Here is a 25,877-nt window from a genome sequence, read left to right on the forward strand (position 1 = left end):
CCTAATGTTGCTTTTTTTTTTTTTAATCCCTGGGCTCAGCTGACATTCAACCACTATTGATTTTTTTTTTTTCCCCTAATTTCTAAATGCATGCAGTAAAGAGTCTGCCTGCAATGCAGGAGATGTGTCCTGCTCTTTGCAATTGTGTGGACTGTAGCTCACCAGGCTTCCTCTTTCCATGGGGATTCTCCAGGCAAGCATACTGCAGTGCGTTGCCATTCGCTCCTCCAGGGGATCTTCCCGACCCAGGGATCAAACCAGGGTCTCCTGGAGAATCCCCGGGGACTGTAGCTCACCAGGCTTCCTCTGTCCATGGGGACACGACTGAACGACTGACACTTTGACTTTTCAAATGCATCCTCACTTCTCCAGGGTGTCTTCTGGTGGAGGGGTCACCCACAATCTGCAGGATGGCGACCGTGCTGAGTAACCGATCCTGGACTACGCCCACCCCTTACGCACACTCCCTTTGTTGTTTTTTTTTTTTAGGGAAAGCATTGAAAACACACCCTCCCTTGTCCTCAGGGGCGGGGTGACTTGGCACACACAGTTTCCTCTGTCTGTACTCAAGAGTGCCCTATCGTGTCCCTTCTGAGTGAAGGCTGATGGAGTGTAGCGTGTGTGGTGGGGTGAAGGCTGACTGGACTGTAGCGTGTGTGGTGGGGTGAAAGCTCACCTTGCTTCTTTGTCTTTCCGCAGTGGAATTTCTGTACTGTGACCTGGCGTCCATGAGGTCTATCCGGCAGTTCGTCCAGACGTTCAAGATGAAGAAACTCCCCCTCCACGTCCTGGTGAATAACGGTGAGTTATGCAAGTCTGTTCATTGCCTCTGCATCTCCGTTTCTTGCCTGCAAATAGATTCTTCAGTACCGTTTTTCTGGATTCCACATACATGCGTTAATGTATAATATTTGTTTTACCCTTTCAGACTTTCTTTGCTCTCTGTAACAGACCCTAGGTTTGTCCACATCACTACAGCTGAGTCAGTTTCATTGCTTTTCATGACTGAATGATATGTCCCCAGTTCTTCACTCTGAATAAGAGCCTGATGATCTAGAGGGTGGAAGGGCGTGGGGTGGGGGTAGGCTCAGGAGCGATGTAGGTATAATTATGTCTGATTCATGGTGTTTACAGAGAAAAAGCAACATCGTAAACTAATTTTCCTCCAAGTAAACAGTAAGTGTTTTTGCCAACAAAGGTCCATCTAGCAAAAGCTATGGTTTTTCCAATAATAATGTATGAATGTGAGAGTTGGACCATCAAGAAAGCTGAACACTGAAGAATGGATGCTTTTGAACTGTGGTGTTGGAGGAGACCCTTGAGAGTCCCTTGGACTGCAAGGAGATCCAACCTAAGTCCATCCGAAAGGAAATCAGTCCTGGGTGTTCATTGGAAGGACTGATGTTGAAGCTGAAACTCCAATTCTTTGGCCACCTGATGCGAAGAAGCTGACCCATTTGAAGAACCCCTGATGCCGGGAAAGATTGAGGGCAGGAGGAGAAGGGGACGACAGAGGATGAGATGGTTGGATGGCATCACAGACTTGCTGGATATGAGTTTAGGCAACCTCCGGGACTTGGTGATGGACAGGGAGGCCTGGCGCGCTGCAGTCCATGGGGTCGCAAAGAGTCAGGAATGACGGAGCAAGTGAACTGAACTGAACTGAAACAATAAATTGAAAAAATAATGGTGGCGTCTGGTGAACTCCAGAGGTTAATTCAGGCACGGACAGGCGCTCTGGCAGTCCTTGGGGAAAGCGGCGTTACCATGGAAATATAGTTTCAGCTATTGCCGAAGCTTTGTTCGACTGATGTGTTTGGCTTTCGCTGTCGGGATAATCAGTTTTAGGGTGTTGCTTTGAAATGATGTTAACTGTGCTCAGGGCTTCCCTGGTGGCTCAGATAGTAAAGAATCTGCCTGCAATGCAGGAGACGTGGGTTCGATCCCTGGGTCGGGAAGATCCCCTGGAGAAGGAAATGGCAACCCACTCCAGTGTTCTTGCCTGGAGAATCCCATGGACAGGCGTGTCTGACTCTTTATGACCCCGTGGACTGCAGCCCACCAGGCTCCTCTGTCCAGGGAATTCTCCAGGCAAGAATATTAGAATGGGTTGCCATTTCCTTCTCCTCTATGCCTGTGAGTCTGCTTCTGTTTCATAACTAAGTTCAATTGTATCATTTTTTTTTAGACTCTGCATCAAAGTGAAATGATATGGTATTTCTCATGCTCTGTCTGTCTAACTTCACCCAGTATGACAATCTGGAGGTTCAATGGCGTTCTTTCATCCTTTTTCATGGCTGAGTAATATTTCACTGTACATATGTACCACATCTTATTTATCTATTCTTCTGTCGATGGACATTTCGACCAAACCACAACTCTAAAGGGAACGATTACTGGGAATATTCTGAGTCAGCAGCTGCAAACCCATTTCCTGACTCCACGAGTTCTCGGACCAAGACCCTGTCCATGGTACGGATGGTGTCCAGTAGAGTCCGCTGAGTTTACCAAAGCTATGTGCCCGGGAACATCCTCTGGGATAGTAACTCCTCCTGGCAAGGTGATTGGTTCAAAGGAGCTGGATTCAGACTCCCTCGGTGGTCCAGTGGTTAACACTCCCCACCCCCACCCCCCGCCAATGCTGAGGACGCAGGTTGGATCCCTGGTCTGGGGAAATTTCACATGCCCCGGAGCAACTACGCCCGTGTGCTAGTTACGGAAGCCCTTACACCCTAGAGCCTGCGCTCCGCAACAGAGAGGCCACCACAGTGATAGGCCTGAGCACTGCAGCTCGGGAGTGGCCCCTGCTCGCTGCAGCTAGAGAAAGCCAAGCAGCAACAAAAACCCTGTGCAGCGAAAAATAAATAAACGAAATTAAAAGAAGGCTGGAGGGGCTTGCGTTCCTAGGACCAACTCCTGGTAAACCACCGCAGGCATCAGCTCTCATGGAGAACACCCCCAGCTGAGTCCCACGGAAAGTGTGTCCAAGGGTCACGGCTACCTAGTGGTACTCGCTAGCTTTGCATTTTTTTATTTAATTAAATTTTTTTATTACCGTTCTTGATGGAGGCCACTTTTCTACTCTTTATCGAATTTGTTACACTATTGCTTCTGCAGCATCTGTCAGAGGAAACTTTCATGTTCTAAAGAAAGCAGTTATATTCTGTAGCTGTAAATTATGTCAATAAAAGTGGTGAAGTGAAAGTCACTCAGTTGTGTCTGACTCTTTGCGACCCCATGGACTATATACAGTCTGTGGAATTCTCCAGGCCAGAATACTGGAGTGGGTAGCCTTTCCCTTCTCCAGGGGAATCTTCCCAACCCAGGGATCGAACCCAGGTCTCCTGCATTGCAGGCAGATTCTTTACCCACTGAGCTATCAGGGAAGCCCGGACTACCAGGAAAGTCCCTAAAGTTTATTATTAAAGAGAACAATCATCAGGATTTTGCAGATGTTCGGCCTTCCAGTCGGGGAATATTTGTGCATGCGTTAGCATGACACAGATGGAACAAAACTGCCTCTCTCCACCGGTGAGGGAACTCAGTGAGGGAACTCGTGATGGAGGCTGGGGCTTCGTCCACCCCGAGAATGATTAATAGTGGGCGTCCTGCAGAGCCGGTCAATATTTATCATTTATTCCCATTCAAACTTGATGGATCTCCTTTCCCATCCTTGTGCCAGAACTTGGACAGGTTTGTGCTCACTGCTCAGAATTTATGGTCTGTCCTTGTCGGAATACTTCCCATCTCTCTCCTAGATGGATTTCCCAACATCAAGGATTAGTAAAAATTATGTGTCCCCACCCTCCCACCCTCCCTGCTGAATAAATGTGTCAGTGGTAACCCTGAGAAAGGACAAAGATGGCTTGCCTGGCCAGATACACGTTAACCCAGTTTTCACTGTAGGTCTTCATTTGTTCAGGAACTCAGAGCATAAATCGGCTCGTGGACCAAGGACCATTAGAGCTGGGCTTCCGGGCACTGACCACAGGGGCCTTGAAGTCCAGAGCAGTCAGGAAAGCGGGGAGTGGGGTCCGATTCTTGGGGAGCAAGTGCCCAAATGTCATTTGGTTGCTCAGGCGTGTCCGACTCTTTGCGACCCCATGGACGGTAGCCCACCAGGCCCCTCTGTCCATGGGATTCTCCAGGCAAGGATACTGGAGTGGGTTGCCATTTCCTCCTCCAGGGGATCTTCCCGACCCAGGGACTGAACCCACGTCTCTTACATCTCCTGCATTGGCAGGTGGGTTCCTCACCACTGAGCCACCTGGAAAGCCAGGTGGGTTTAGTCGTGAGTGGGGACCCTGGGAATTTTGAGTCCAACATTCAGGGCGCTGCCGTCTGCACCTGGCTTCCCCAGTGGATGAATCCCCAAGGGGATGGTCTGAACGCATCCAGAACACGGCGGGGTGTTCGGCTGCGGGCACGACAGTGATACCCGGCCACTGCTGTGAAAATGTATTTCCGCCCGCGATGCTCTTGCCCAGGGCTTGCTCAGATGACCCTTGAAGATCTCCCAAGTCACCTTGAACTCGCCCTGTGCCTGGAGCCTCCTCGCTGTCGACTGGAGTCAGAGAGTTTCTGCTCGAATCTGTCAGCAGAGCTTGTGTGCGGAGACCATCCAAGCTGGCACCCGCCTCGGGCTGCATGGGACCTGTCTTGTCCGTGATCGCTGGGAAACGCATAATCCCAGCGGAGTGGGTGAATAGGTCCAGCCTTAAGGAGATGGCCCAGGGGGGCGTCCTTCAGCTCAGATCACTGTGCGCCTGACCGCAAGTGCCCCTGAAAAAAAAAAGAACACAAATGAGTCCAGTGAGTCTGTCCAGTGGCCTTACCTCCAGAGCCCATCAGCTTCACCGAGGTCTGGCTGACCACACTCTCCTGGGTGTTTTCTCTGCTGCCAACGTCCAAGAAATCAAAGACCATTTTCCCCTCAGCTTCGTGAGCAGGGATGGAACCCAGACCCCTTGCATTGCAAGTGTGGACTCCGAGCCACTGGACCGTGATGAAAGTCCCCCAAAACCGTCTTGAGGATGTGAGAATCAGCACCAGCTTTTTTTTTTATAACCTGGTCTACAACTCTGCAGGCTGAAGCCTTGGAAACACCTTCAAATTCAACCTGCAATTCCTGCCCACCCCCGTGTCCCCCTTTCCAGCGCCCCTGCTCCATGAGGCGGTGTGTTTTCCAACGGATGCCGATACAGGGAAGGGCCTTCCTGGTGGCTCCGTGGTCAAGAATCCGCCAGCCAAGCAGGAGATGCAGATTTGATCCCTGGGTCGGGAAGATCCCCTGGAGGAGGAAATGGCAGCCCACTCCTGTATTCTTGCCTGGAGAATCCCATGGACAGAGGAGCCTGGCGGACTGCAGTCCATGGGGTTGCCAAGAGTCAGACACGAATGAGTGACTAAGCGCCGCAAAGCACAGCAGGTTCATAAATACCTGCCTTCTTGTTAATAACATCTTTAATGAAGTGCAGTGGGTGTGCAGTCTTATATGTTGCAGGTATGCAATATGAAAGTGAAGCTGTGGGTCACGCAACTGTGTCTGACTCTTTCTGACCCCATGGACTGTAGCCCACCAGGCTCCTCTGTCCCTGGGATTCCCCAGGCAAGAATACAGGAGTGGGTTGCCATCTCCTCCTCCAGGGGATCTTCCTGACCCAGGGATGATACCCGGGTCTGCTGCATTGCAGGCCGACTCTTTCCCGGCTGAGCCACAACGTAGAGGGCAGTGATTCACAACTGCTAAGCTTGTGCTCCGTGGATAGTTATTATATAATGTTGGCTAAGTTCCCTGTTGTGTACAGTATATTCTTGTGCTTCATTTTATGCTAATGTGAAATGAAGTGAAAGTCGCTCAGCTGTGTCCGACTCTCTGCGGCCCCACGGGCCACACAGCCCATGGAATTCTCCAGGCCAGAATCCTGGAGTGGCTAGCCCTTATCCCTTCTCCAGGGGGATCTTCCCAGCCCAGGGGTGGAACCCAGGTCTCTTGCCTTGCAGGCGGATTCTTTACCAGCTGAGCCGCCAGGGAAGCCCAAGAATACTGGGGTGGGTAGCCTATCCCTTCTCCAGCGGATCTTCCCGACCCAGGAATTGAACCAGGGTCTCCTGCATTGCAGGCGGATTCTTTATCAGCTGAGCTATGAGGGAATGTTATACTAGTACATAGTGGTTTGTACCTCTCAAACCTCCCCGCCCCCCCCCCGTCTTGCCCCCACCCCTTCCTTCTCTCCCACTGGTCACCACCAGTTTCTTCCTTGTATGTCTGAGTCTGTTGCTTTTTGGTTATATTCACTCGTTTGTGGTATTTTTAAGATTCCACGTACAAGTGATACGATGCAGTGTTTTATCTTTCTCTGACTTATTTCTCATAGCACAATACCCTCCAAGTCCATCTGTGTTACAGCACATGGGATTATTTCATTCCTTTTTTATGACTGAGTGATATTCCATTTGACTGAGTAATATTCCACGGGCTTCCCTGGTGAGTCAGCTGGTAAAGAATCCGCCTGCAAAGCGGGAGTCCTGGGTTCGATCCCTGGGTTGGGAAGATCCCCTGGAGGAGGAAATGGCAACCCACTCCCGTATTCTTGGGCTTTCCTGGTGACTTAGCTGGTAAAGAATCTGCCTGCAATTCGGGAGACCTGGGTTCCATCCCTGGGTTGGGAAAAATCCCCTGGAGAAGGGAAAGGGCTACCCGCTCCAGTGTTCTGGCCTGGAGAATCTCATGGACTGCACAGTCCATGGGGTCACAGAGAGTCAGACACGACTGAGTGACGTTCACTCACTCACTCAATATTCCATTATATATATATTCCACATCTTCTTTGTCCATTCATCTGTCAGTAGACACTGAGGTTGCCTCCCTGTGTTGTCTGCTGTGAACATTGGGATGCATGTGTCTCTTCCAATGATGTTCTCTGGATATATGCTCAGGAATAGGATTGCTTGATTAGACTTGGAGATTTTAGGTTTAACATATGAATATATAAGTGATATTACATGGTATTCATCTTTTTGTTTATGGCTTACTTAGCTTAGTACGATCATCTCTTTCCATCCATGTTGTTGCAAATGGAGGTATTTCATTCTTTTTCATGGCTGAGTAATACTCCGTTACACAGATACACACACACACACACACACACACACACACCCCTTCCATATCCATTGATCAGTCAGTGGACACTTAGATTGTTTCCACATCTTGCCTGTTTTAATTAATGCTGCTAGCAACCTGCCCCAGTATTCTTGGCTGGAAAATCCCATGGACAAAAGAACTTGGCAGGCTACAGTCCACGGGGCCTCCAAGGATTGGACCCGACTGAGCAAGCAAGCATGCAGACATATGGAAATAACCATGTCCTTTGCTTGCATTTTGGGCCACTGGGCCTCTGGTCCTCCCGTGGGGTTGCATCCAGAGCTGCTGTTATCTGAATGTCCCACAAGTTTCTCATGTCCAGAGTGGTTTTCTCCTGTGGTCTGAAATTGTTGTTGTTCAGTCGCTGAGTTCTGTCTGACTCTTTGCGACCCCATGGACTGCAGCACGCCAGGCCTCCCCGTCCATCACCAACTCCTGGAGCTTGCTCAAACTCATGTCCATTGAGTCGATGATGCCATCCAACCATCTCATCCTCTGCCATCCCCTTCTCCTTCCACCTTCAGTCTTTCCCAGCATCAGGGTCTTTTCCAATGAGTCAGCTCTTTGCATCAGGTGGCCAAAGTATTGGAGCTTCAGCTCCAGCATCAGTCCTTCCAGTGAATATTCAGGGTTGATTTCCTTTGGGACTAATTGGTTTGGTCTCTTTGCAGTCCAAGGGACTGTCAAGAATCTTCTCCAGTTAGTCCTGCCTGGCGCCTGGCGTCCGCTGGGCTGGTTGACGAGATCCCCATGTGTGGTCTCTGCACCAGAACAGAGGTGTTAGGAGTGCCGGCCTTCTCTCGGGAGGCTAGCTCTGCCCGCAGAGACAGAATTCTGAACACTGGGGTCTTTTCTGAGCATGCCCTCGGACCCTCTATGACCTCGTCAGCTCCTCCAGGTTCCACTCGTGACGGCAGAGTTCTGGAGGCCACCGCGACTCAGGAAATGTGCTGTAGACTCTGTCTCCCGAGGGAATGCATGCCCAGAGAGCGAGCAGGCTGGCTCTCCCTCTGCCTGGAGCCCTGGGTCCTTTCCCGACCAGCCTCACGTGGGCCGCGTGCCCCCGGAACGTGCGGGTCTGTCATGTGCTGAGCACCCCTCCCCAATGCGGGCACGCACCCAGATTATTGAACGCAGCTGCATCCCGTCCACCTTCGACATCAAGGGAACTTTTCTCCGGGGAGCTGTCCACAGTGTCTCCAACATGCCCTTGTCCACCTCTGCCTGGATGCTTCCAGACACCTCCTCAACAGTATCCCCGAGACACTCTTCAGAAATGTTTTACAACGCACCTTACTTTTCATCGCACGTAAAACAGATAACCAGTGTGAGTCTCGTGGTATTTTTAAACTTTTTTTTCCTTGGGCTGTAGTTGCTTTTACAACGTTGTGTTGTGAAGGGAACCAGCCACGTGCTGCATTGGGTCGCTCCGTCGTGTCCGACTCTTTGCGACCCTGTGGACTGCAGCCTGCCAGGCTCCTCTGTCCATGGGATTCTCCAGGCAAGGATACTGGAGTGGGTAGCCTTTCCCTTCTCCAGGGGCCTCTTTCCCAACCAGGGATCGAACCCGGGTCTCCTGCATGGCAGGCAGGTTCTTCACCAGCTAAGCCAGCAGGGGACACCAAGTGGGCTGTAAGTATACATATATTCCCTCCCTCTTGAGGCTCCCTCCCACCCCCAACCCGCGTCTAACCCCTCTAGTTCATCACAGAGCCCTGAGGTGAGCTCTCTCGGCTATACAGACCTTCCCACTAGCTAGCTATTTCACACACAGTCGTGTATATATTTCAGTCCTTTTCTCTTGTATTCATCCCACCCTCTCCTTCCCCCAGCATCCCCCAGAGTGTTCTCTACGTCTGTGTCTCTATTACTGCCCTGAAATTACGTTTCTCTGTACCATTTTTCTAGATTCTGCACATATGCATTGATATGTGATACTCGTTTTCGGGACTTACTTCGCTTTCTATGACAGACTCTAAGTCTGTCCACATCACTGCGTCTGACGCAACTTCATTCCTTTTTTATGGCTGAGTAATATTCCACGGCGGGCTTCCCGGGTGGCGCACTGGGTCGTGAATCTGCCTTTGATGCAGGAGACACTGGCTCCATCCCTGGGTCGGGAAGATCCCCTGGAGGAAGGCATGGCAACCACTGCAGTATTCTTGCCTGGGGCATCCCATGGACAGAGGAGCCTGTCAGGCTACAGTCCATGGGGTTGCAAAGAGTTGGAAACGACTGAGAATGCATGCATTAGGTATTCCATTGTATATATGTTACTTTTTATTTATTGACCACTGTTGAATACAAGAGAACATTTTAAAGCATCTTTGAGCTTAACGTCATATAACAGCAAATTCAGTTGATATGTGAAAATTGAAGCCAAGTTTTTCATTTCTGAACCACACACAGTTGCAGACCTGACATGGTACAGAAAATGTCTCTTGTTGAGGAGACCGGTTTTGTTTACATAGAGGCTTTGGGAGGAAAGACGATCAGTGGGTGTAGACTTAAAATAGTGGGTTTTGGTTCTAAATCTGTAATTTACTTGTGTGAACTTTGCCAAGCCCTTCGACTCTTTTTTTTTTTTAAATATTTAAAAGGCATTTTATTTTAAGGGGCTTCTCGGGGCTTCCCTTGTGGCTCAGCTGGTTAAGAATTCAACTGCGATGCACAAGACCTGGGTTCGATCTCTGGGTTGGGAAGATCCCCTGGAGATAGAAAAGGCTGCCCACTCCAGTATTCTTGCCTGGATAAATCCCGTGGACAGAGGTGCCTGGCAGGCAGCAGTGAAATAGCCAGAGACAAGTGAGGAAGTGATCACAGTGTAAAGCGCATTTAATTTTAAATATAGCTGTGCGTGTATGTCAGTCCCAAGCTCCCAATCTTTTGGGTTGGCTAAAACATTCTTTTGAGATTTTCTGGAAGATCTTACAGGAAACCTAAGCAATCTCTTTGGAAACCCAATATTTTGTTCATCGAATTTTAGGTGCCATATGAGTGGTCCCCAACCTGTTTGGCGCCAGGAACAAATTTCACAGAAGACAATTTTCTACAGACTGAATGTAGGGTTGGGGGGTGGTTTCGGGAAGATTCAGGTGCAGCTAACATTTATTGTGCACTTTATTGTTCAGCGGCTGTGTTGTGTCCGACACTGTGACCCCATGGACTGCCCCACGCCAGGCTTCCCTGTCCTTCATTGTCTCCAGGAGCTTGGTAAAGCTCATGTCCATGGAGTCGGTGATGCCATCCAACCACCTCATCCTCTGTCGCCCCCTTCTCCTCCCACCCTCAATCTTTCCAATGAGTTAGCTCTTTGCATGAGGTGGCCAAAGGATTGAAGTTTCAGCTTCAGCATCAGTCCTTCCAATGAACACCGAGGACTGATCTCCTTTAGGATGGACTGGCTGGATCTCCTTGCAGTCCAAGGGACTCTCAGCAGTCTTCTCCAACACCACAGCTCGAAAGCATCCACTGTTTGGCGCTCAGCTTCCTTATGGTCCGACTCTCACATCTGTACATGACCACTGGAAAAACCACAGCCTTGACTAGACGGACCTTTGTCTGCAAAGTGATGTCTCTGCTTTTCAAAACGCTGTCTAGGTTGGTCATAGCTTTCCTTCCAAGGAGCAAGCGTCTTTTCGTTTCGGGGCTGCAGTCAGGGTCCCCGGTGATTTTGGAGCCCAAGGAGATAAAGTCTGTCACTGCTTCCACTTCCCCCCCCGCCCATTTATCTTCCGTGGACAGAGCCGGACCCTGAGGCGCGAAGGGGTGCTGGGAGCTAGGACCAGAGTCAGCATTCTGGAGCTTGGGGGCTTCCCCGTCGTCCAGGGGGCGGCCTAGAATCTCATCTCTTCCCACCCCGCTCCCCACTCCTTTCTGACGGTCCTGAGCGCCCCCTTCGTCCCCAGCCGGCGTGATGATGGTGCCTCAGAAGGCCACGGACGACGGCTTTGAGGAGCACTTTGGTGTCAACTACCTGGGCCACTTTCTGCTGACCAACCTCCTCCTGGACACCCTGCAGGGGTCGGGCGCCCCCGGCCGCCACTCCAGGGTGGTGACCGTGTCCTCGGCCACGCACTACGTGGGGGAGCTGAACCTGGACGACCTCCAGAGCAGGTGAGTCGGGGGGGGGGTCCAGACCTGTCACTGCGATGCTCTGCACAGGGCGCTTGTCCCAGGGGACGTCGCTTCCTACCTCCTGGGCTGTAGCTCAGCCTCTCCCGTGGGCAAAAAAAAAAAAAACTGCAGTGATCAACACAGGCAGACCTGGGAGAGGCTGTGGGCTTTGGTTGAATTCCGCAGTGATAAAGTACACAGCGCGTTAAAGCGGGCCGCACAGATTGGTTCTTCTTTCTTCTACATCTGAAAGTGATGCTTACTCTAGCCTGTAATTTCTTAGATGTGCAGTAAATAGCATTGTGTCTAAAATAACAGGGTACAGACCTTCGTTTTAAAAAATCCTTTATTGCTGAAGAATGCTAACCATCCTCTGAGCCTTGAGTGTTCAGTTCAGTTCAGTTGCTGAGTCGTGTCTGACTCTTTGCGACCTCATGGACCGCAGCACGCCAGGCCTCCCTGTCCATCACCAACTCCCGGAGTTTACGCAGACTCATGTCCATTGAGTCGGTGATGCCACTCAACCATTTCCTCTCAGTGATTTGTAATCTTTTTGTAAGAGTTCTTGGGCTATAAGTAGTTCTCATTAGTTATCTATTTTATACATGGTATCAATAGTGCATATGTGCCAATCACAGTCTGTCAATTCGTCCCACCCTTTGGTGTCCATATGTTTCTCTTCTATGTCTGTGTGTCTATTTCTGTTTTGCAAATAAGAGCATGTACACCATTTTTCTCCCTGGAGAAGGGAACGGCAACCGGCTCCAATATTCTTGCCCGGAGAATCCCATGGACTGGGAGAGCCTGGAGGGCTGCAGTCCATGGGGTCGCAAGGAGTCGGACACGACTGAGCAACGGAAAACCTACCGTTTCTCTGCGTTTGACATGTGTGTTACTAAACGATATTTGTTTTTCTCTTTCTGACTTCACTCTGCATGCAAGTCACAACCTTTTTGCAGTAGTCACGTCAAAGGTCACTCATCACAGCTCAACGTAACAAATATGATCATCATGCAAAAGTTTAAAATACTGTGAGAAAGCAGGCCTTTAATTTAGATTCAGCTGGAAGTTTGTCCCTGGAGAAATAATAATATGAATCTCCTAGCTACCTAAACTTTTTATATTACGTGTCTGTTTCCGTCTCGTGTATACCTTGCTTATAACCTGGCAACTCACAGATGTAAGTGTCAAGTCAGAACCTCAGAGCACCATTTTCAACTGGCCATTCACTGCTATCAGGATCAGGGCACTGTGAAGTAAAAATTCTGTCAAATTTAAAATTAAAAAAAAGGATACGGCGAGAGTGACCGACATGTCACACAGACGTGAAGTGAACAGACGCTGTTTTTAAACACTGTGCCGGTAGATTCACTCCAGACGGAGCTGACCCACACCTTCGTTGTGAACAAAAATGCAATATCGCTGGCGTGCAGCAAACGAGATCTGCCTGTATTAGGAACTGTTGGCTGTTTTGCAGTCACACATTTAAGCACTCTCTGTATATCAGTCTATTTATATTTACGCTTTGAGGCAAATCCTATTATATTCTTCAACACATGAGGAAACCGTGAAGCATAGTTAAAATTTAGTCTATGAGGCGTAGTGGATATACAGTGTTGTAATTTCCACCTTGCAGCAAAGTGACTCCGCTATACACGTATATCCATTCTTTTCTTTTTTATTCTTTTCCATGATGGTTTATCAGGGCTTCCCTGATAGCTCTGTTGGTGAGGCATCCGCCTGCAATGCAGGAGAACCCAGCTCGGTTCCTGGGTCTGGGAAGATCCTCTGGAGCAGGGGAAGGCTTCTACATACACGTGTTATATGCTATTATATATGAAACAGATGTTATACATTTAATATATGGAGCTCCCCTGGTGGCTTAGATGACAAAGAATCTGCCTACGATATGAGAGACCTGGGTTCGATCCCTGGGTTGGGAAGATCGTCTGGAGGAGGAAATGGCAACCAACTTCAGTATTTTATCATTATATATTGCATATATTAATTTAATATACATAACAATATTTACATTACTATGTAACTAATATATATCTAATATTAATATATCAATATATATTTACTATATATTTATGTAATAACATGTAAATGTAATATTACATAATGTTGCATGTAATATATTATATAATGCATATTAAACATATAATTGTAAATATATTAAATGTATAACTTAAAGTTGAACAGTTAAACTTATTTAACTTAAATAATTGTATTAATATTTATATAATTATATGGATAATTTATATCATTGTATGTGTAATATGTAATCATACTTGCATAGTCACATATATTGTCATATTCATACCATTGTTTGCATGTGTGTCAGTTGCTCAGTCGTGTCTGACTCTTTGCGACCTCACGGACTGTAGCCATGCCGGCTCCTCCGTCCATGGGATTCTCCAGGCAAGAAGACTGGAGCGGGTTGCCATTTCCATATTAATGTACAGCATATAAGTTTAAAGATTGCATTGTATTTATTGTCTCATATTGGCTATATTCTTCGTGCTGTAAAATATACCCTCCTTCCTTATTGAATTTCTCTTTGCTTTTTGGACACACCCTGCCGCATGCAGGGATGTTAGCTCCCTGGCCAGGGATCAGACTCACACCCCTTACACTGGGAGGTGAAACCTTAACGACAGGAACACCAGGGACGTCCTCCTGGTACCATTTCTGCAGCTCATTTTATGTTGTTGTGTAATCCCTTGGTCACGTCCAACTCTCTGTGACCCCATGGACGGTAGCCTGCCGGGCTCCTCTGTCCATGGGATTCTCCAGATATCAACACACTGGAGTGGGTCAGCACGTCCTCCTCTGGGGGAGTTTCCGGACCCAGGGATCAAGTCCATGCCTCCTGCATCACAGGCAGATTCTTTACCTCTGAGCCACGGAGGAAGCCCTTTAGACAGTACCTATTTTTTCCTCTGATGAGAACTCGAAAAACTCTTTTTTTTTAGTGCAAATATACGATCTACCCCGTTCCTGGCATCTTGCTGGCAATGGGTGCCCTTCCTCACTATGTCCACTTAGCACCTGGTCTCGGGCATCTAAGGGTCCTTACTGTGCTGGGCTTAGACTGGCTCTGAGCTCAGTGCCACACCCAGACCAAATATAACACTCAGCCTTGTAAACACCACCTACTGTTTACGGGAAACGCAGGTGTCAAGGTCCAGTGTCCTCTTCTCAAGCGAAAAAACCACGCTGCCACAATTTAGGATAAGATTTCCCATCTCTAAGTAATGCTTTTCTAAGTTTTTAATCAAGGACCAACCCTTTAGAGAATTATCGAGTCTTTGATTCAATACAAAGATTTGCGTATATTGTGTTTAAAATGCCATTCCTCGACTTTCCTTCTCTTGCCTTTAAGATAGAGAAAGTGACATGGATCTGAACGTGCCAACTCATCATGTGCCACTTTGATATACAGATTATTTTGCGCTGAAGGCCACTGAGAAGCAACCGATGCAGAAAGATGCCTTTCTGGAACTTCCCTGATCTTAACGAAAAACAGATACTTCTGAGAAATGAGGACTTCCCAAGTCTTTGGCATCCCTTTTCTTTTCTATGAAATCCCCCACACCTGTGACATTAGAAGTGAAATTCATGTGTCTCTCTGTTAATCTGACAGTTGTTGGTTTAATTTGCACACCCTGGTTACAGAGCATAAAAGTATAGAAGAAGCATTTTTTTTCCCTTTCCAACAAAAAGGCTACCACACAAATATCTCTACTTCTGTTTTAGATTGACCTTCAAATTATTTATGAGTTAGTTACATGAATAAGTTACTGTTTGTTGACAACAAAGGTGTATGTATGACTTCAGTTCTACTTTTTGACACCGTGTATTACAAAGGTGACTTACTAGAAGTCTCATGTTTCGAATCAAGTCTTGTAGGCATCTTATGAATATCTTCTACCTGTACTTGAGTTTGTAGGTGGACTTTCCCTTCTGGCTGCCTTCTGTCTGTTAACACTGTGATCATCTCTTCATTGTTTTCAGTACCCAGTGGGTCTGATGTCCCTCCAGGCTTTACTTAGACACTTTAATGGCAATCTTGTTCTCTGCTGTGCCAGCTCTGATTCTTTTCCATTTCCACTGTGGATGTTTCTTTATCTTTCAAACCACCGGGGAACCACTCCTGAAATTAACTTGTACCCTTGTTTCCTTCTTTTAAAAAAAGAAAAACTCCTTTAGAGAAAAGCATTGACTTTTCCCGTTGTCTCTTCCCCATGCTATTGTCGAGAACCATAATTCTTCTTTTCAAACATGTTTAGCCTATTTATTGTTTCACTGGAGTGTGATTGCTTTACAATGCTGTGTTAGCATCTGCCGTATGATGAAGTGAATCCGCTATACGCATACACATAATCCCTTCCCCTTGAGCTTCCTTTGCAACCCCCATCCCACCCCATTAGGTCATCACAGACCACACAGCCGACCTCCGTCTGTTATGCAGCAGCTTCGCACTAGCTTGCCGTTTGACGCATGGTGGCGGATAGATGTCAGGACTCCTCTCTCAGTCCATCCCACCCCCTGCTCCCCCCACCAGACCCCATGTCTGCATGTCTGCTCTATACATCAGTGTCTGTCTTCCTGCCCTGCAAATAGGTTCCTCAAGTGTCACGTTTCCAGATTCCCTGTATGTGCGTGAACATACGATCATTGTCTCTTTCTGACTCACTGCAGTCTGCACGACAGCTTCTCTGGGTCCGTCCACGTCGCGGCAGATGACCCCGTTTCCTTCCTTTTTCACGGCTGAGTAGTATTCCACGTACACATTGCCACATCATCTTTATCCGCTCGTCTGTTGCTGGACATCTAGGTTGCCTCCAGGCCCTGGTTACTGTCAGTAGCGCTGCAGTGACCATTGGCACGCCTGTGCCTTTTTGAACTGTGCTTTTTCTCGGGATGCATGCTCAGGAGTGGGGTTGCTAGTCATACACTAGTTTTATTTTCAGTTTTTTAAAGAACATCCATGCTACTCTCCATAGAGGTAAGCCATAATTCTGTCGTGCGTCAGTTTTCCTTGAAGGAAACTGCACCTTTCTCTTCTTTCTAAATTCATGACTGCGCTTCCCTCCCAAACAGCCCTGTTAATTCAGGAGCAAACGGATGCGTGTGTTGTTGAAACGGTCCAATGCCAACAGGAAAGTTGAGCGTTTACCGCCCCCTACTTAATAACCCCCTCATCCCTGGAGCTTTCTCCTCCCCTGCTGGGAAGAGAGAGGAACAGCTTGCCAGAAACGAGCATCTTGACTATAATTAGGGGGGTTGTCATGGGCTCGGGGGAGGGAATTTGTTCTTGGAACTGTGCTGTATTATCATCTCTGTTCCTCCCTCCAACAAAAGATTGTGTTTGGAGTTCCTCTGGCAGACGACGCTCTGCGGAAGCTCGTCTCGCGTCACCCTGGCCCACCTGCCCGCGCTCATTGCGAAGACGAGGGACTTGGGGTTTATTCTCCAGCTTAAATTGCAGGGCCCCCCTGGCAGAACCTCAGAGTTTGCACGTGGCCTCTTGGGACAAGTGGCTGGCTGCCGGCGACGCCGTGGGGGCCCTGCTGACAAGGAAGAAAGTCGCTGCCCAGGGAGACCGCAGGAGGCGGGACGGAGTCCCCGAGGGTGTCGCCGTGGCTGTCACATTTTGACAGCCGAGATTCCACGTGTGCAATTTACAAAGCAGCGTGAGCTGTGTTTTTCTTGTTGTTTTTTCAGAAAGCCTCACTGGGCAATGACGCTTACGTGACTTCACTTCTCAGTCTTGTCCTTCATTGCTTGTCCTGTTTTCTACATTTTAAATTTTACATATTTCCCTTTCCCTTTTGTCATTTTTCCCCTCTTATGTGCTTTTATCCCTTGGTCATGTTTCCTGATTTTGCTTTTCTGAATCATTGAGTCCATTTGGTTCATTTATTGCAATTTTCAATTCCTGTTTAGTAAAGAGCCTTTGTGCGCTAGAGGCATTGAATTCCAGTGAGTGCTTTTTTTTTTTTTTGCTTCTCATGTCAGGACAAATTTCTTTCTTTTTAATCTTTGTATTTAATTCCCACAAGGGTGAATTCCGTGGATGGATTTTCTCCGAATGTTAGAGTCAGCACTGGGGTTGAAGATGTAAAATAACATAGATTCTAGGGCACGTTGAACCAGAAGACACACAAGTGGGGCTGCTTTCGTATCCACAAAATTACAGAAAAAGAACTGCGGACATGAAGAAAATGACCGATCCCCAATGAATCAGGCATGAAGTATTTTGCCAGGAAGTGTTCCTTGGTTTTCTCTTTTTTTTTCAGACTTGTTTTTTTCCATGTGGGCCATTTCTGAAGTCGATATTCAACATGTGACAATGTTTCTCCCATTCTTTTTCATCCATAGTTGAACTGTCATCTTTTAATCTACCTTTCACAATTTCAAATGCTACTTTTTCTTTTTAAGCACAAATCTCTTGGGTTTTATTTGTAGATTTATTGTTGATGACCAAAAAAAAAAAAAAAAGGATGAAAGACGCAAAACTGGTCCTTGTTATTTATTTTGAAAGATTTTATTGGAATGTTATCGCTCTGGTTGGTATTTTTGGCTGTGAGGCACGTGGAATCTTAGCTCCCTGACCAGGGATGGAACACACAGTCCCTGCATTCACAGGTGGCTTCTTAGCCCCTGGACCGCCAGGAAAGTCCGCAGTAGAGATATTAACAAGCTCTTCATTTTTCCCAGCCCTGTAGCTATGCATAAAATTACTAGCTGCTCAGACACCACAATTAGTTTGCCTGGAGTGATATTTTCTCTGCAGTGATTTTTTTTTTTGCTATGTTTTAGTAACATTACTTTCTGGGAAAGGATAGGTGTAAGTGACCACCATTATGTTTTTATTTATTTACAGAATTTTTGTTGCTGTTGTTGTTGGGAACTGTTTTTTAAAGTCCTTATTGAATTTCTTATTCATGCCATGTTGCTTCCGTTTTATGTTTTGGTATTTTGGCCACAAGGCATGGGATTTTAGGATTTTAGCTCCCTGACCAGGGATCAAACCCACACCTCTTGCATTGGAAGGTGAGGGAGTCTTCACCCCTGCACCGCCAGAAAACGCCCTGTGGTTTTCATCAAGTGGTGCCCACGTCCAGCCCCATAAAATAGTCCCTGATGGTAGGAAGCCAAAAAGGAGTGGATGGAGGTGGTCATTGTGCGCTAGAAAAGTACATCTGTCATAGCGTCTTTCCCAAGCCTTGAACAGTCAAAGGAGAAAAAGAAAAACGTGGTGTGGAGCCCTATAGCAAGGTCACTGGTGTGGAGCCCTGCTCCAAGCTCATAGGATAAACATCTCTGGAACTGACCAAGCCCCATAGCAACTATTGCCACAGGCCTCTGCATCTAAATTGGCCAGTTCCCTGACCCCGAATTAGGTGAAATATCCACCCTGTAGCGTCCTAGGAGATCTATACAGGGCAGATAACACACCTGGGCGTCCCTGGAGACTCAGTCGGTAAAGAATCTGCCTGCCAAAGTGGGACACCCAGGTTCGATGCCTGAGTCGGGCAAGATCCCCTGGCGGAGGGCACGGCAACCCACTCCAGTCTTCTTGCCTGGAGAATCCCCATGGACAGCGGAGCCTGGTGGGCTGCAGCCCACGGGGTTGCAAAGAGTCGGACACGACCGAGTGACTAAGCACAGCCCCCGTGACCTCGGGCACGTCTCTGGGTGCCCGCCACCTGTGCCTGGCGCTGTCGTCCCACGGCCGGGCGAGGGCGGCGGCGCCATGCAGACGCCCGGGTCTCACGGCCTCTCCCCTTTGCTCCCACAGAACTGACTACTCGGCGCACGCGGCCTACGCCCAGAGCAAGCTGGCCCTGGTGTTCTTCACCTATCGCCTGCAGGCGCTGCTGACCGCCCGGGGCGCGCCCGTGACCGCCAACGTGGCCGACCCCGGCGTGGTGGACACCGACCTCTACAAACACGTCTTCTGGGGCACCCGCCTCGTCAAGAAGCTCCTGGGCTGGTGGGTCTTCAAGGTAAAGGCAGAGATGCTCGGGGCGTTGCCGCGGTCCGCGGGCAGATCTGGCTTTAACCTCCAGGTCTTCAAGGTAAAGGCAGAGATGCTCGGGGCGTTGCCGCGGTCCGCGGGCAGATCTGGCTTTAACCTCCTCGACGCCGCTGTGTTACCGATTCCAGGCTCCACATCTCTCTCTGTCCCTCTGTTCACAGACATTGAGGTAGCATCTGTGTCTTTGCTACTGAGACTAGTGCTGTGATGAACGCTGGGGTGCACGTGTCTTTTCCCATGATCATTTTCTCCAGGTGTATGCCTCAGCAGTGGGATCACAGGATCGTATGAGAGCTCTGTTTCTAGTGTTTAAAGAACATTCCATACCGTTTTCCATCATGCCTGCCCAAGTATACATTCCCACCAAAACTGCTGTGAAGGTTGAGCTGCAGGTATTTTTTCTAATCATGGTTTTCTCCACGTTCCTAGCAGTAGGATTGCAGGGTCAGATGGTAGATCTATTTTTAGGCTTACTTAAAAAAAATTTTTTTAAGGAACTTCCATACCGTCTGGTAAAGAATCAGCTGGTAAAGAATCTGCCTGCCATGAGGGAGACCTGGGTTAGATCCCTGGGTCAGGAAGATCCCCTGGAGAAGGGAAAGGCTACCTACTCCAGTATTCTGGCCTGGAGAATTCCATGGACTGTATGGTCCCTGGGGTCGCAAAGAGTCGGACACAGCTTAGCAACTTTTGCTTCATTTCGGTCTGACCAGTGTGAGGTGTCCCCTCACTGGAGTTTTGATTTGCATCTCTTTGATAACCAGCGATGCTGAGCATCTTTTCACGTACCGGAGGGCCGTCTGTATGTCTTCTTTGGAGAGATGTCTGTTTGGATCTTCCGTGTGATCTTCTCTTTAGGATAAATTCTTGAGAAGGAGTTTGTTTAGCTAGAGGATGTGCTCTGTGTGTGAGTCACTCAGTCATGTCCGACTCTCTGCGACCCCGTGGACTGTTGCCTGCCAGGCTCCTCTGTCCATGGGAATTCTCCAGGCAGGAATACTGGAGTGGGTTGCGTTTCCTCCTCCAGGGGATCTTCACCAACCCAGGGATCGAACCTGGGTCTCCTGCATGGCAGGCAGATTCTTTACTATGTGAGCTACCAGGGAAGTTCCTAGCTAAAGGACATATACATGGAAAACGTGGACCCCAACCTCCTAAAACACATGTCTGCTGACGTGCTTGTAGACCTGTGTCCCTAACCCATCTGCAGTTCCTGTAAGTCTGCATCTTTGTTGCTGTTACCAGTCAGATTGTGTGTTTGCTGCAGTCATCTGGCTTCTTCTGGAAATCACACCTCTCTAGCCGTGATCTTTTCCGTGGGAGGTGCTGACTCCCCGATGGGAGTCGGGTACATCACCAACCTCCGCAGCCTTGGCAGGTGGACAGAATTCATTTCGTCCTCTCTGCGGGATCTTGGAGATTAGAAACCGTGATGGCCAGAGCCCTGGAGGTGGACGCCGTCAACGACCGTGATTGTCGACAGTTCTCCACCTCCAAGTTCCCCTTGGTCCGGAATGCCGGGACCACCCACGGAACCCAGATTCTGACAGATGTGAACAAGCAGAGGCGGCTGTCCCCAGCAGGCGGCCAACGGCGGCTGCAATCGCGTCTCCGTCACCAGGACATCAAAACCCACCTCTCCTGTATCATCTCTGGTTCCGTTTAAAATCTCATTTCCTCTTGTGAGTGAGACGTGCGTGCTCTGCCAAGTCGCTCAGCTGTGTCCGACTCTTTGTGACCCCGTGGACTGTAGCCCCCCAGGCTCCTCTGTCCATGGGATTCTCCAGGCAAGAATACTGGAGTGGGTTGCCGTGTCCTTCTCCAGGGGATCTTTCCGACCCAGGGATCAAACCTGGGTCTCTCGCATTGCAGGCGGATTCTTTACCGCTGAGCTAGCAGGGAAGCCCCAGTCTCTTTGTCTTTACCCTTTGTCAACACTTGGGCATCTTCCGCCCATCTCTGCAAGGATTCAGTCAAGACCTTCAACATTCCCTGAAAGGGGCTTAGTGTGGACAGCAGACGGGAGACATCTGTGCTCTGGGCAAGACTGGCAGGACAGGTCTTCAGACGGCTAGATATTTTCAAGAGCCCATTTCATGAGCCTGATTATTTCATCTCCTCATATCTAGAAAAGCACTAAAAGTCCTGCATGGTGGTGACCGCTCCCCGTGACTCGCAGAAACCTTTCGTAAAATAATACGTGTTTGATTGCACTCACTTCCCCTTCAACAGCATCACTTATATACCGACCTTCCCCCTCTTAGCTCTTTGGAGCAGTCTCTCAGAGCTCTCTGCTGCCTACATACAGCCTTCACTTTGCCTGAAATAAATCTTAACTGCCAGTTCTCACATTGTGCATTTATTTTTTTTTGAGTCGAGCGCTTCTTGACTGACCAGATTATATTTCTAGACCACCTTTTAGGTGATTTTTACAAATAGAAAAAAAAAAAACCCGTGTAGGATGAAGAGGTCTCTTTCTGTTTAATCATTTGCTCATATTTCTATGTTCAGGTGGTGGTTAGGTTTTTACAAGTGGTAAATTATTGTTGTTGTTCAGTCACTAAGTTATGTCCAACTGTTTGTGACCCCATGGACTGCAGCACGCCAGGCCTCCCTGTCCATCACCAACTCCCGGAGCTTGCTCAAACTCATGTCCATCGAGTTGGTGATGCCATCCAACCATCTCATCCTCTGTCGTCCCCTTCTCCTCCCGCCCTCAATCTTTCCCAGCATCAGGGTCTTTTCCAATGAGTCAGCTCTTCACATCAGGTGGCCAAAGGATTGGAGTTTCAGCTTCAGCATCAGTCCTTCCAATGAATATTCAGGACTGATTTCCTTTAGGATGGACTGGTTGGATCTCCTTGCAGTCCAAGGGACTCTCAAGAGTCTTCTCCAACACCACAGTTCAAAAGCATCAATTCTTCAGCGCTCAGCTTTCTTTATAGTCCAACTCTCACATCCAGATGTGACTACTAGAAAAGCCATAGCTTTGATTATACTATAGTATACTATACTATACTTATATGACTATAATATACTATATTATATGACTACAAACTTATAAGTATATATGACCGTACACTTATATAACTATAGTAATATGACTATACTATAATCATTTCATCTGAATAAAAGCTAATGGGGGGTGGGGGAGTGGATTTTTAACTTAATTTAGGGAGTGTTGAGATTTCAGATGCTACTGTTCTCTGTCTGAAAGTAAGTCATCTTTCATTTTGCCCACATCTTTCTTGATGCTTCCGATATTGTAGTTTATAATAAGAGATGTATGTATTTGGGTTTCTTTGGTCCCCTTTTCTGGCTCAGACCTCCTAAAACCCTTGGAATTTCCCAAGTGCTGCGATCCTGAAAGGCTTCCCTTGTTATGTTAATGTGTGACCTTTGTAACTTGCCCCTAGGGTGGGGGCTGGTTGTCAAGGCAACCAACTGGCGATTAAAGGGTTGGAATTTTCAGTCTTAACCCTGTGACCTCCGGGGAGAGCGGGGGCTGGAGATTGAATTCATCACCAGTGCCCAGTACTCTGGGGGCTTCCCCAAGTGGCTCAGTGGTGAAGAATCTGCGGGCAGCGCAGGAGACAGGAGTTCATCCCTGAATCTGGAAGGTTGCCCCTGGAGAAGGAAATGGCAACCCACTCCAGTATTCCTGCCTGGAGAATCCCGTGGACAGAGGAGCCTGGTGCGGGGGAGGGCTACAGTCCGCAGGGTCGCAGAGCGTCAGACGCACGGGGCGTGCATTCACACCCTTAGATGTGTCTCTCGGGGGAGGTCACAGCTTATCACACCACACACAGCATTGAATGTGCTGCCCACGTTGATTGATGGATGTCAAAGTAGATTATTGACTCCTGTCCTTGTGAAGTCATCCACCCTCACACAGGACATGGTTCAGATCCTTTCTCTGGGGTGAGAATACATGGGCTCTTTCTGTTTTTTTTGCTGTTCCCTGCAGATTTGGTCTTGCACAGACTGCCACGTCTCACTTTCTGTTGGGAACATCACAGGCAGTGGCATTATAAGATTAGAAGGGCCTCCTATGTCAATGCTTCCTGGGAGTTCTGTTTGGTTTTACAAGACAGTTATTCCAGTGCACAGTCCCAGTGCTGAGAATTCCAGATGGCCTTGTTTTTTATTCGCTCAGTCGTGTCTGACTGTCTGTGACCCCATGGACTGCAGCACGCCAGGCCTCCCTGTCCATCACCCACTCCCGGAGTTTGCTCAAACTCATGTCCATTGAGTCCGTGATACCATCCAACCATCTCATCCTCTGTCGTCCCCTTCTCCTCCCACCTTCAATCTTTCCCAGCATCAGGGTCTTTTCCAATGAGTCAGCTCTTTGCATCAGGTGGCCAAAGTATTAGAGTTTCAGCTTCAGCATCAGTCCTTCCAATGAATAGTCAGGACTGATTTCCTCTAGGATGGACTGGTTGGATCTCCTTGCAGTCTAAAGGACTCTCAAGAGTCTTCTCCAGCACCAGAGTTCAAAAGCATCAATTCTTTGGCACTCAGCTTTCTTTATAGTCCAACTCTCACATCCATACATTAGGAATAACCATAGCTTTGACTAGGCTGACTTTTCTTGGCAAAGTAATGTCTCTGCTTTTTAATATGCTGTCTAGGTTGGTCATAGCTTTACTTCCGGAGCAAGCACCTTTTAATTTCATGGCTGCAGTCACCATCTGCAGGGAATTTGGAGCTCAAGAGAAAAAGTCTGACAGTGTTTCCAGATGGCTTGCATCTTCTTTTGTTGTTGTTGTTGTTGTTCATCTCTGTTTGTGTTTTATTTATTTTTATTAGTTGGAGGCTAACTACTTTACAGTATTGTAGTGGTTTTTGCCATACATTGACATGAATCAGCCATGGATTTACATGTGTCCCCCATCCTGAACGCCCTTCCCACCTTCCTCCCCATGGTTTGCATCTTCTTTATACACGTTAGTCTTTGCCAACTTGAATCAACTGCTGGACTCTTGCATCCTGGAGCAGGAAACGGGATTTGCTGTGTTTTAATTAGCATTTTCCGAAATATCCTGTGGTTCAATAGTCAGCCTCCATGGGGTCACTTGGCCTCTGAACATTGCCTTTTTGGAAATGTCTGCTTCTGACTTTTCTCCTTTTTTTCTAGGCGGTGTTTGTTTTTGTTGTTGTTTAGACACTAAGTCACGTCCGACTCATTGTGAGTCTGTGGACTCACAGCACGCCAGGCTTCCCTGTCCTGGAGGTTGTGCCTGTCTCCTGGAGTTTGCTCAGACTCATGTCTGATGAGTTGGTGATGGTTGGCCCTTCTCTTGTTTCTTATAAAACTTTATGTATTTATCAAAGCTTTTGGAGCTATAGTTGACTTACGGTGTTGGGTTAGTTTCAGGTGTATGACAGGGTGAACTGTTTATGAATATACATGTATCCACTCTCTTTTTAGATTGTTCGGCCATCTCGGTCTTTACAGAATGTCAAGTAGAGTTCCCTGTGCCACAGAGTAGGTCCTTCGTAGCTCTCCATCTTATATGCGCTCGTGTGTACATGGCACTCTTAATCTCCCAATTCATCCCATCCTCTCTTACCCCCTGGTAACCATCACTTTCTTTTCTATGTCTGTGACTCTATTTCTGTTTTGTAAAAGTGTTTGTTTGTACCCTTTTTTGAGATCCCACATATATGTGATATCATATGGTATTTGTCTTTCTCTGTCTGACTTACCTCGCGTATTAGAACAATCTCTAGATCCATCTATGTTGGTGCAAATGGCATTATCTCATTCTTTTTCACAGCTGAGTAATATTCCATTTGTTTACATGTACCACATCTTCTTTATCCATTCATTTGCTGATGGATATCTGGTTGTTTCCATGGCTGTGGGTGTTGTAAATATTAGGCTTTCTCTTTTGGATTCATCCCTGTTTTTTTTAAATTTGTATCTGCTAATTTGTATCTTTTACCTATGTGACCAATACTTTTTTCCATTGTATTTTCTGCTTCAAGAAGATACAGAGAAGTAATATAAGATAGTCATAACCAATGATATTAGAACATAGGAGAGAAATATTTTGGAGGTGGAGAAACCAAAAAGTAGATATACTAATATATATCTGTATGTGTATCTAAAGGCACATGCATAAACATACTTTCCATATATGGGGCTTTGCAGGTTATGCAGTGATGAAAAATCTACCTGCCAATGCAGGAGACTTGGGTTTGATCCCTGAGTTGGGAAGATCCCCTGGAGAGCCACTCCAGTGTTCTTGCCTAGAGAATCCCATGGACAGAGGAGCCTGGTGGGCTGTGGTCCATAGGGTCTCAAAGAGTCAGACACGACTGAAGTGACTTACAACATATGCACATGTGTATATATACATATTTAAGGTTCCCTGGTGTCTCAGATGGTAAAGAATCTGCCTGCGATACAAGAGGCGCAGATTCAATCCGTGGGTCAGGAAGATCCCCAGGAGAAGGAAATGGCAACCCACTCTATTATTCTTGCCTGGAGAATCCCGTGGACAGAGGAGCCTGGTGGGGCTACAGTCTATGGGGTCACAGAGAGTCGGACACACC

At 47.8% G+C, this 25,877-nt stretch overlaps 1 protein-coding gene across 1 annotated transcript in view; it reads left to right on the forward strand.

Annotated features, from left to right (window-relative positions):
• DHRSX (dehydrogenase/reductase X-linked) overlaps window positions 1–25,877 on the forward strand; it is a 138,549-nt gene that overhangs the window by 103,195 nt on the left and 9,477 nt on the right. The window contains exons 4-6 of the mRNA XM_070463765.1: window positions 700–801; window positions 11,053–11,260; window positions 19,074–19,281. Of these exons, the coding sequence (XP_070319866.1) occupies window positions 700–801; window positions 11,053–11,260; window positions 19,074–19,281 (518 nt within the window). The remainder of the gene's footprint in view (window positions 1–699; window positions 802–11,052; window positions 11,261–19,073; window positions 19,282–25,877) is intronic.

The sequence above is a fragment of the Odocoileus virginianus genome, unplaced genomic scaffold (assembly GCF_023699985.2).
Source record: "Odocoileus virginianus isolate 20LAN1187 ecotype Illinois unplaced genomic scaffold, Ovbor_1.2 Unplaced_Contig_6, whole genome shotgun sequence".
Lineage (NCBI taxonomy): Eukaryota > Metazoa > Chordata > Mammalia > Artiodactyla > Cervidae > Odocoileus > Odocoileus virginianus.